Genomic DNA, 12,500 nt, shown 5'->3' with positions numbered 1-12,500 from the left:
GTGGAGGGAGGAAAGCTGGTGGTGATGAAGAAGATGAAGGACGCGCAGGAAGACTGGAACACGTTCACACACGACAAGAGTGAGTCAGGGATGAAGAGGGTGAAGTTACTCTTACATTATTAGCAGTGAAAAGTAAGTGTGGAATATAGACCCTTTAATGCACTAAAGAAATGACCTGTTTGTATGTGTGTGTGTGTTTGTTTGTGTGTGTGTGTGTGTGTGTGTGTGTGTTTGTTTTTGTGTGTGTGTGTGTGTGTGTGTGTGTGTGTTTGTGTGTGTTTTTGTGTGTGTGCGTGTGTGTTTTTGTGTTTGTGTGTGTGTGTGTGTGTGTGTAGTTCGGCAGCTGATTAAGTCTCAGCGTGTTCAAAATAAACTGGGAATCGTTTTTGAGAAGGAAAAAGACAAAAGCCAAAGGAAAGATTTCATCTTTGCCAGCGCAAAAGTGAGTCACACAGATTTATACTGGTGTTTCACAGTGTTTTACAGAAGCCACATATTAATCGTTGTCTCGTCCTGTAGAAAAGGGAAGCGTTCTGCCAACTCCTGCAACTCATGAAGAACAAACATTCCAATCAGGACGAGCCCGATATGATCTCCGTCTTCATCGGGACATGGAACATGGGTGAGACACACACACACTCACACTGACTTGATGATTGACCACAACACCCTAGCAACGCCCTGATGACCACCCACAACACCCTAACGACCACCCACAACACCCTAGCAACACCATAACGACCACTCTCAACACCCTAGCAACGCCCTGATGAACACCCTAGCAACATCCTAACGACCATCCATAAAACCCTAGCAACACCCTGAAGACCACACGGAACACCCTAATGACCACCCACAACACCCTAGCAGCACCCTGACGACTACCCGCAACACCCTAACGACCACCCACAACACCCAAATAAAGGCCATGACCACCCACAACATCCTAGCAACACCCTGATGACCACCCACAACACCCTAGCAACACCATAACGACTACACTCAACACCGTAGCAACGCCCTGATGACTACACCCTAACGACCACCCACAACACCCTAGTAACGGCCATGACCACCCACAACATCCTAGCAACACCCTGATGACCACCCACAACACCCTAGCAACACCATAATGACTACACTCAACACCGTAGCAACGCCCTGATGAACATCCTAGCAACAGCCTAACGACCATCCACAAAACCCTAGCAACACCCTGAAGACCACCCGCAACACCCTAATGACCACCCACAACACCCTAGGAACACCCTGACGACTACCCGCAACACCCTAACGACCACCCACAACACCCTAGTAACGGCCATGACCACCCACAACATCCTAGCAACACCCTGATGACCACCCACAACACCCTAGCAATACCATAATGACTACACTCAGCACCGTAGCAACGCCCTGATGAACACCCTAGCAACAGCCTAACGACCATCCACAAAACCCTAGCAACACCCTGAAGACCACCCTCAACACCCTAATGACCACCCACAACACCCTAGCAACACCCTGATGACAACCCACAACACCCTAATAACCACCCACAACACCCTGATGACCACCCACAACACCCTAGCAACACCCTGATGACCACCCACAACACCCTAGCAACACCATAACGACCACTCTCAACACTCTAGCAACGCCCTGATGAACACCCTAGCAACACCCTAACGACCACCCACAACACCCTGGCTACCATCATGGTGGCGAAAAAACATTTCTCATAAAAATCCCCTTGTCCTTGTATCATAGTCTCTGTCTCTCTCTGCAGGCGGCGTTCCTGCTCCTAAATCGATGGGATCATGGATTTCCTCTCGAGGCTTGGGGAAAACTCTGGATGAGATGGCGGTTACGATCCCTCATGACATCTATGTGTTCGGCACGCAGGAGAACTCTGTGTGTGATAAGGAATGGGTGGAAACGATCCGCTGCGCACTCAAGGAATACACAGAGATGGACTATAAACCGGTGAGAGAATGTGTGTCAGTGTTTCAGTGGCTTGCTTGTTTGTTTGTTTTATTTAGAGTTTGACAAGGCAGGATATTGAAGAACAAAACCCTGGAATGTATCAAACGTAACACATACTCAAGACAACCTTATGTACATAATTTAAAACAAATTTAAAAAACAACTGGCTCCTCGGCAGACAGATGCAGTGTTAATGACGCTACGACTGTTATGACTGACTTTATTTAGAGTTTAATGTGTGTTTCTGTCTGTGTTTCTCATCTGGCGGTTGAACTTCCCACAGTGAGTTTAACGAGTGAAAGGCTCGAGCAGGAGGAATGAATGTGTGGTTTCTGTGTCGTAGGTTGCAGTGCAGACGCTGTGGAACATTAAGATCGTGGTGTTGGTGAAGGCGGAGCACGAGAACCGCATCAGTCACGTGGGAATGTCCAGCGTCAAAACGGGGATCGCCAACACACTCGGTCAGAACACACAAACTCACTCAAATTACTTTCTTCCTCAGTGTGTGTCTGTGTGTGTCTGCGTGTGTGTGTCTGTGTGTGTGTGTGTGTGTGTGTCTGTGTGTGTCTGCGTGTGTGTGTCTGTGTGTGTCTGCGTGTGTGTGTCTGTGTGTGTCTGACTGTCTTTGTATTTCGTACTGCAAAACATGACAAAAATCCTGAGGAAGAACATGAACCACCAGTTTTTGATTCGGTTCTATACATTTATTAATTATCCTAGGAAACAAAGGAGCAGTGGGCGTGTCCTTCATGTTCAATGGAACATCGTTTGGGTTCGTTAACTGTCACCTGACGTCCGGTAATGAGAAAATCCACAGGTGCGTCTCGAAACACTGAACAGCAAATACACAATTCATTTATTTATTTATTTTTTACTAATGACCTTTGACCCCTGTCAGACGCAACCAGAACTATCTGGATATCCTGCGTCAGCTGTCGCTGGGCGATAAACAGCTGAACTCCTTCGACATCTCGCTGAGATTCACACATCTGTTCTGGTTCGGCGATCTCAACTACCGCCTGGACATGGACATTCAGGTAAAGCGCCATGAAGCACATGAACGAAACGCTTTTGATGAAAGCATTGTGGTATTCTCTGGATGTAAAGGATTAGTTGTTGTCAGGCCAATCATGTGAATCTAATGAGATATTATGTTATTATATCTGTAACCGATTTAGGTCTCAATAAACTCGTAATTGTGGGAAAAAATTTCAATTGCGAGAAATAACGTCAGTATAGCAAGATATAAAATGGCAATTGTGGAAAAAAAGTCGCTATTGCAAAAAATAAAGTCAGAATGGCGAGATATAATATTGCAATTGTGAGAAAAAAAGTCAGAATGGCAAAATAAACCTGTAATTGTGGGGGGAAAAGTCGCAGTTGCGAGAAATAAAGTCAGTATTGCGAGATATAAACTCGCAATTGTGGAAAAAAAGTCTCAATTGCGAGAAGCAAAGTAAGAATGGAGAAATATAAACTTTTAACTGTGGGAAAAAGTTGCAATTGCGAGATAAAAAGTCAGTATTGGGAGATATAAACTCATAATTGTGGAAAAATTTCGCAATTGCGAGATAAAAAGTCAGTATTGGGAGATATAAACTCATCATTGTGGAAAAATTTCGCAATTGCGAGAAAAAAAGTCAGAATGGAGGAATATAAACTTGTAATTGTGGAAAAAAAGTTGCATTTGCGAGAGATAAAGTCAGTATTGCAAGATATTAACTCGTAATTGTGGGGAAAAAGTCGCAACTGCGAGAAATAACGTCAGTAAGATATAAAATCGCAATTGTGGAAAAAAAGTTGCTATTGCAAAAAGTCAGAATGGCGAGATATAATATTGTAATTGAGGAAAAAAGTCTGAATTGTGGAAAAAAGTCTCAATTGTGGGAATAAGTCACTATTGCAAAAAATAAAGTCAGAATGGCTAGATATAATATCGCAATTGTGGAAAGATTTTGCAATTGCGAGAAAAAAGTCCGAATTGCGAGATATAAACTGGCAATTGTGGAAAAAAAGTCTCAATTGCGAGAAATAAAGTAAGAATGGAGAAATATAAACTTTTAACTGTGAGAAAAAGTTGCAATTGCGAGATATAAAGTCAGTATTGCAAGATATTAACTCGTAATTGTGGGGAAAAAGTCGCAATTGTGAGAAATAAAGTCAGAATGGTGAAATATAAACTTGTAATTGTAGGAAAAAGTTGCAATTGTGAGAAATAAAGTCAGTATTGCAAGATATTAACTCGTAATTGTGGGGAAAAAGTCGCAATTGTGAGAAATAAAGTCAGAATGGTGAAATATAAACTCGCAGTTGTGGAAAAAAGTCGCTATTGCGAGAAATAAAGTCAGAATGGCGAAACATAAACTCGCAATTGTGTAAAAAGTCCAAATTGTGGAACATTTTTGCAATTGCGAAAAATAAAGTTAGAATTGCGAGATATAAACTCGTTATTGTGGAAAAAAGTCGCTATTGCGAGAAATAAAGTATTGTGTGAGTCGCAATTACCTTTTTTTACTCTTTTATAACACGTTATTATCGATATCTGACAATGCATCGTTTTTTCCACTTGGACGAGCAATTCCAGGTAAATAAAGCGTTAGCGTCAGTGGTTAAATTGGGCCGGGGCTCTCCGGGGCTCAGCCCCGGCACATAAGCCTGCTCGTTTGCAGTCAGTTGCCTATAGGAAATTATGTCACATAAAATTTGATAAAAGTGATGCTTTTGAAAACATATTTCTGATTATAAATGAAAGATTTTGAAATGGCATGTCTATTTTGTCTCGGCGGAGCTGAGATGAGAACAATCGGAACACGGCCGTGCCCGTACTCTTGTTCAGCTGCTTAATCTCGTTGTCAGTCGACCATGATCGCGCACCGCTCGCGCATGCCATGCGCATCTAGGTAGGCTACTACTCAGAACTCCGACATGGATAAATGTACGCAGCAATAATGAATGTTCCTGGGAGATCCGTAGTTGCGCGGGATGTGGAAGCGCGCAAAAGTTCCAGAACCTTCTACTGCCTTAAAAAAAAAAAAAAAAAAAAACCCGAGCTACTGACCGCCGCTGCAGCAACAGATCAGTTTTGTCAAGTTCAGCACAACGTTGGTTGTACAAAAAGTGCCCTGGCCTTGAATAACAAGGTAAGGAAAAAATGTTTGGCACATTGTATGGGTCACTATATCATAACAAGGTAATACAATGTGTAATCAAGCGTTTTATATTTAATATGAGGGAAATAGGCTACACATGCCGTGGACGTGACACAAAAAATCTTTAACTTTTAGGTGGCAAAATATTTTTTTGTAATTCTGTGAATTACACTGCAAACCAAAGTACTACCCACCGGATGAAGAAGGGTTGGCTCTCCACAGAACATAACATATTTATTTTATTTTATTTTTCATGTTCGCATTTATGAGGAAAAAACCATGTCACGGACGGGACCGCTCTGAATGTGGCACTAAAAGACTGTTTAAAACTTTCACTGAGACCTCAAACAGAAAGTACAAAGCCTTTCTTTAAAATTAATTTCGTTTTGTATTAATTGTATCTTAATTTTAATCAATGTTTCATTTCAAAAATAAGAAGTAAATATAGTATATAGACAATAGATAGCCTAATCACGACACGGACGCGCCGGCGAGTGAACTGGACTCTCGTCTCATAAATGAAACTAAACTCAGCGTATAAGGGAGCCTACTTGCCTGACAGACCTGATAAATATATCTATAGAAAGCTTGGAAGGTCTTCTTTTCAAAACGAAAGAAAACAGACCGCTGCTTGTGTAGCCTAATCCGTATGAAATGTGCATTTCTCTCTGGCGAGTTTACTACTGCGAAGATTGCATCGTCAACTTCATCTATGCAGGGCACTGACACAGAAAACACTTGTTTATTAATAAACAATTAAAATGTCTCCTTGCTATATTTTACATATTCATAATCATTACTTTTGATGGTTCTTTGTGACAGCTTTTAGGTGCTTTATTGGCAGCGCCACTACATGAACGCGTCACCACCGCATCAGCACCGAAAACAGGACATTTTTTTCAATCCCTGTTTTGGCAGGGGGAAAACTGATCAGAAAATGTAACGAAACGTTGTAGAAATGTAGTGGAGTAGAAAGTATAATAATTGCTGCAAAATGTAACGAAGTAAAAGTCAAACGTATGCACTATTGATTCTACTTAAGTAAAGCCTACAGAAACGAAGTATTTGTACTTCGTTACATTCCACCACTGCTGATTAACAGTAATGTAAATGCTAAATGTCCTAATACCTGTTGATACTACAACAATGCAAATATGCTCTTAACCTTGCAGTTTTTCACATATCATGTAAGACTCAATTTCTCCATTTCTTTGCACAAAACTCTCCAGAAAATACCATTTAATAGTTTATTTTTCAAAAAAAAATCCCGGGGGGGCATACCCCCGGACCCCCCTAGGGAGAGCCCCCCCACATAATAAATCCCAATTTAACCCCTGGTTAGCGTCATTAGCGTCATGTTGCGTATGATCGCTGTATGAATACTGTGCACAGCATATGAAGTTTCTGTGCGCATGGAAGACCTGGATGATATCCCACAATTCCACAGTGCAATACACTAGTGTCTGCAGGAGTGTATCGCTGTAACAGCTGTGGCGTCTCAACACTGACTCTCTCTCTCTCTCAGGAAATCCTCAACTTCATCAACAGGAAGGAGTTCGAGCCGTTGTTGAAGGTGGACCAGCTGAATCTGGAGAGAGAGAAGAACAAGGTCTTCCTTCGCTTCGGTGCGGCTCACCTCTGACTCTGTGTGTGTGTGTCTGCATGTCTGTCTGTTTGTTTGTTGTACAGTCTTTAATTTGTGTTATTTTAAAACCATTGCAAGAGTAAGAATCTGAGATATTACAATATGATATTATTTATACAATTATATATCTTAGTTAACACTTTTCAATAAGGTTTCATTAGTTAACATGAATTAACAATGAACGTTAATCTCAGTTCATGTCCATCTCAACATTTACTAATACAGTATTAAAATCAAAAGTTGCATCTGATAATATTAATGAACCATCATTGAACAGATGTGTTTATTAACTAATTTTAACAAAGATGAGTAAGTACAGTTTATTAATAAGTACTAATTAATTTATTAATTACTAAAATCCTGGACGTATTCTGTGAGAAATATAACTTCATGTACAAGTATGTTCAGTTTTTGCTCATTTCTACTGTTTCGTGTTTTAAACGCATGTTTGTTCTAGAGTTTTTCCTCTAGATTATCTAAACATGTCTTTGAGATTTGAGTCTCTTGGCTCATCAACACTTCCTTTCCCTGCCGCATCATATCCTGTGTGTGTGTGTGTGTGTGTGTGTCCAGCGGAGGAGGAGATCACCTACCCCCCCACGTACCGTTACGAGCGCGGCTCACGAGACACGTACGTCTGGCAGAAGCAGAAAGCCACCGGGGTAAATCACTCACACCACACTAACCCTACTCTTAAAGAGCTACAATTACCCATGATTCACTCTCCCTCAAGACATCCTAGGTGTATGACAGACGAACACAATCAGAGTTATATTAAAGGGGTCATATAATGGTACATGCACTTTTACAAGTTGATTGCACTGAAATGTCTGTTGGCAGTGCCTGTACACAACCATCCTCTCATGATAAAAATCCATCCAGTGGTTTTGTTTTAATCTCCTTATATGTTTGACCATCTCTGAAATCAAGCCGTTCGATATTGTGACGTCATAAGATCGTACGCCCCTCCCGCTATTGTGATTGACAGCCGTGTTTCAACACAAGACCCGCCCTGAGCAAGCTGTGACAGCCGTCATCATAGTAGTCCGCCATTGTTGATATGCTGGAGTAGAATGGCGTCTAAGCGATTGTGGTGTTCTGTTCTTAGATGTAATAAGGAACACAGCAGTCATTTTGTTCCTAAATCCGAGCCGTTGAAGAAGCAGTGGCTGAGTTTTGTTTTTGAAGCGATAACGTTATGCCCAAAGGATTGACGCTGGATTCCCTCACGGGGATTCCCCACGATCGTCTGTGCTTTCATGTTTGCGCGAATCATTTCACACCAGACAGCTTTACAAACGAGAAAAAACGGATCGGTACCAACGTGTTCCTGCTGAACCTCCAGAAGATGTGAGTGTAATGTTTTATTAACCTTTATATTAGTATTTATATTAATCTTTGCGAAATTTTCAAACCTTGCTGCAGGCTTCACGATGAATGCGTCTAAGGTTTACACTCAGGGTACATTACGGCATGTTTTCTATGTACGACGTTCTCAATATAATTCATAATCCCATGTTTATAACGAATAACACGTGGTTATTGTGTTAGATACGGTCAGAGAATGTCTAATACGGTGTACCCACAGAACAGAGGGGCGGGGTGAGCAAAGCTCATTATCATTTAAAGACACATGCACTGAAACGGCGTGCTGAAAACAGAGCTGTTTTTGACCAGGTAAAATTAGTGTTTTCTTACAATACTAATGAGAATTTTTAATTAAAGTATATTACAAACTTTTAATTTAGACCCTAAAGAATCATATTAGCTTGTACAAAAATGGCATTATATGACCCCTTTAAAGTGCATCTATCCATCATAAAAGTGCATCTATCCATGATAAAAGTGCATCATAAAAGTGCATCTATCCATCATAAAAGTGCATCTGTCCATCATAAAAGTCCATCTATCCATCATAAAAGTGCATCTATCCATCATAAAAGTGCATCTGTCCATCATAAAAGTGCATCTATCCATCATAAAAGTGCATCTATCCATCATAAAAGTGCATCTATCCATCATAAAAGTGCATCTGTCCATCATAAGTGCATCTGTCCATCATAAAAGTGCATCTATCCATCATAAAAGTGCATCTATCCATCATAAAAGTCCATCTATCCATCATAAAAGTGCATCTGTCCATCATAAAAGTGCATCTGTCCATGATAAAAGTGCATCTATCCATCATAAGTCCATCTATCCATCATAAAAGTGCATCTATCCATCATAAAAGTGCATCTATCCATCATAAAAGTGCATCTGTCCATGATAAAAGTGCATCTATCCATCATAAAAGTGCATCTATCCATCATAAAAGTGCATCTGTCCATCATAAAAGTGCATCTATCCATCATAAAAGTGCATCTATCCATCATAAAAGTGCATCTGTCCATCATAAAAGTGCATCTATCCATCATAAAAGTGCATCCGTCCATGATAAAAGTGCATCTGTCCATCATAAAAATGCATCTGTCCATCATAAAAGTGCATCTATCATCATAAAAGTGCATCTATCATAAAAGTGCATCTATCCATGATAAAAGTGCATCTGTCCATCATAAAAGTGCATCTGTCCATCATAGAAGTCCATCTATCCATCATAAAAGTGCATCTATCCATCATAAAAGTGCATCTATCCATCATAAAAGTGCATCTATCCATCATAAAAGTGCATCTATCCATCATAAAAGTTCATCTATCCATCATAAAAGTGCATCTATCCATCATAAAAGTGCATCTATCCATCATAAGTCCATCTATCCATCATAAAAGTGCATCTATCCATGATAAAAGTGCATCTATCCATCATAAAAGTGCATCTATCCATCATAAAAGTGCATCTGTCCATCATAAAAGTGCATCTGTCCATCATAAAAGTGCATCTAAACATCATAAAAGTGCATCTATTTTGATTTTTTTATTGCACTTTTATGATGGACAGATGCACTTTTATGATGGATAGATGCACTTTTATGATGGATAGATGCACTTTTATCATGGATAGATGGACTTTTATGATGGACAGATGCACTTTTATGATGGATAGATGGACTTTTATGATGGACAGATGCACTTTTATGATGGATAGATGCACTTTTATGATGGACAGATGCACTTTTATGATGGATAGATGCACTTTGATGGACTTCAAAACAGAAACAGCCATTCACTGCCATTATAAAGCTTGGAAGAGCCAGGACATTTTTAATATAACTCAGATTGTGTTCGTCTGACAGAAGAGTGTCATATACACCTAGGATGACTTGAGTAAACCGTGGGATAATTTTCATTTTTGGGTGAACTATCCCTTTAAAGAAGCTCACATTCATGAGCGTAAAGAAAGAATCCCTGCTAACGTGTTTACGGTCCTGAGGCGGCTACTTCCTGTCACCTGACCTTTGCCACAGGAAGTGAAGAGTCCTGCATTCCTTAAATTCCTCCTGCGTTCCTTCTCTCTCGTCTCTTAGATGCGGACCAACGTTCCCTCATGGTGCGACAGAATCCTCTGGAAATCGTATCCTGAGACGCACATCGTCTGCAACTCGTACGGTACGCAGTCAGCTAATACATTAACTATAAAAGTGTTTATTTCAAATCCTTCTTTCCATTCAAAAGTATGAGTTTCCACTGAAATCTGAAGCAGCACAACTATTTTCAACACTGATAATAATCATAAATGTTTCTTGATCATCAAATCCTCATATTAGAATGATGTGTGAAGGATCATGTGACACTGAAGACTGGAGTAATGATGCTGAACATCAGCTTTGATCACAGGAATAAATTACACTTTACTGTATATTCACATAGAGAACAGCTGATTTACATTATAATAATATTTCCAAATTTTTACTGTATTTCTGATTAAATAAACACAGCCTTGGTGAGCAGAAGAGACTCTTTCAGAAACATTAAAAAAATCTGAATTATTTTTTATTTTGGACCACGAGTGTAAAATTAGTTTATATCACTATATATATCATTTATATCATCATCATTATTATTTATGTTATTATAACACTCTTGTTATTATCACTGAAACATGTGGACAGAAGTGATTCTAAATATATCAAAATGTTTTAGTAGAAATATCTGTTTAAAAATGTCATGTTTACTAATAAGCACTTTACATTTTTTGAGCAGTTTTACAGTTTTTCTTTTTGCATTAAACATTAAACATTTTATCCTGTCAAAATAAAAACCATTTCATAGCAAATGCAAATGTGACAAATAACCAGCTGATAAAAGTGTGTAATGAAATCCAGTGGAGTTTTGGCGGTTATTGAGGCTGATTTGCATCAGATGAATATGTAAATAATGTGTGTGTGTGTGTGTGTGTGTGTGTGTGTGTGTGTGTGTGTGTGTCAGGCTGTACAGATGATATCGTCACCAGTGATCACTCGCCTGTCTTCGGCACGTTTGAGGTCGGTGTGACGTCTCAGTTCGTCTCTAAGAAAGGTAATGTATGGGTTTGATCCCAGTGTTCAGTGTCGTTCTGGTTTGATCCCAGTGTTGTTCTGGTGAAACTGGTTTCTGAGATGCTCTTCCTCCTCAGGTCTGCCCAAGTCTTCAGAACAAGCGTACATCGAGTTCGAGAACATCGAGGCCATCGTGAAGACCGCCAGCAGAACCAAGTTCTTCATCGAGTTTTATTCGACGTGTCTGGAGGGTGAGAAACTCAATCAGGAGCAATAAATCAGTGAAAATCATACGAGACAATCTTTATGAGATCATAATCCAGAGTTCAACATTCATCATCATCATCATCATCACTGAAAATCTGAGATCTGATCGATCAAATATTCATGACACACTCGGATTTTACCGATGAAATTTGTATATATAATTTATATCATCATTAATTCATGTAATTGTACTAATAATAATTATTATACATTGTATATATATATATTATGTCAATAAAGTAAATAAAGTATGTATGCCAATAATAATTATACTTAACAATTATGTAATAATAGTTTCTGTGAATCAGTTCAAACTGTTTTGATGAACAGATTCACTGATTTGTTCTGAAAAATAACTGAAAAATGTAAACGTCATTTTTAAAATATTAAAATGTTTTACTAAAAATATGCGATTAGCTGTTGCAATAAATATGCAAGTATTGATGTTTATTACTATGTATTGTTATATTAGTGCATATAAATGAATAGATTCATTATTTATTCATCTCATTATTGAAAAATGTTGACAAGTCATTAAAAAGATTATAAAATGTTTTAGTAGAAATATCTAATTAAATATTGCATTAAATATGAAAAAACTGATATTTTATTAACATGCACTATTATATACATTAATAGAATTAAATATTCGTATTTATTTTTTATTCGTGTTGTCACTTAATGTCGTTTAAATATATTAAAACGTTTTAGTAAAAAATATGCAGTCAAACATTACATTAAATATGCGATTAACGATGGCAATAAATATGCAAGTATTGATGTTTATTCATCTTGTCACTGAAAAATGTTGAAATAAAAATATGCAAATAAATATTGCATTAAATATGCAAATAATGATGTTTATTACTATGCATTATTATATTGGTGCGTACAAATTTATAGAATTAAATATTCGTATTGTTTATTTAAGTCGTCACTGAAAAATGTTGACAAAAGGCATTCTAAATATATTAAAATAATTAAATATTGCATTAAATAATGCACAGTAATAAACAGTGAATAATTGCATATTTT

The 12,500-nt window shown here is 38.6% G+C and overlaps 1 protein-coding gene across 1 annotated transcript in view; it reads left to right on the top strand.

Annotated features, from left to right (window-relative positions):
• The window catches only part of inppl1a (inositol polyphosphate phosphatase-like 1a), a 40,741-nt gene that overhangs the window by 19,851 nt on the left and 8,390 nt on the right, over positions 1-12,500 (top strand). The window contains exons 9-20 of the mRNA XM_084420104.1: positions 1-79; positions 336-442; positions 520-622; positions 1,790-1,986; positions 2,330-2,447; positions 2,707-2,803; positions 2,885-3,023; positions 6,661-6,760; positions 7,354-7,442; positions 10,248-10,329; positions 11,149-11,238; positions 11,336-11,449. The exon at positions 1-79 is cut by the window's left edge and continues 72 nt beyond it. Coding sequence (XP_084276230.1) covers positions 1-79; positions 336-442; positions 520-622; positions 1,790-1,986; positions 2,330-2,447; positions 2,707-2,803; positions 2,885-3,023; positions 6,661-6,760; positions 7,354-7,442; positions 10,248-10,329; positions 11,149-11,238; positions 11,336-11,449 — 1,315 coding nt within the window. The remainder of the gene's footprint in view (positions 80-335; positions 443-519; positions 623-1,789; positions 1,987-2,329; positions 2,448-2,706; positions 2,804-2,884; positions 3,024-6,660; positions 6,761-7,353; positions 7,443-10,247; positions 10,330-11,148; positions 11,239-11,335; positions 11,450-12,500) is intronic.

Source organism: Rutilus rutilus (genome assembly GCF_951802725.1).
Source record: "Rutilus rutilus genome assembly, chromosome: 9".
NCBI lineage: Eukaryota > Metazoa > Chordata > Actinopteri > Cypriniformes > Leuciscidae > Rutilus > Rutilus rutilus.
The sequence above is the reverse complement of the archived record's forward strand: the minus strand, read 5'-3'. Positions and strand labels throughout refer to the sequence as shown.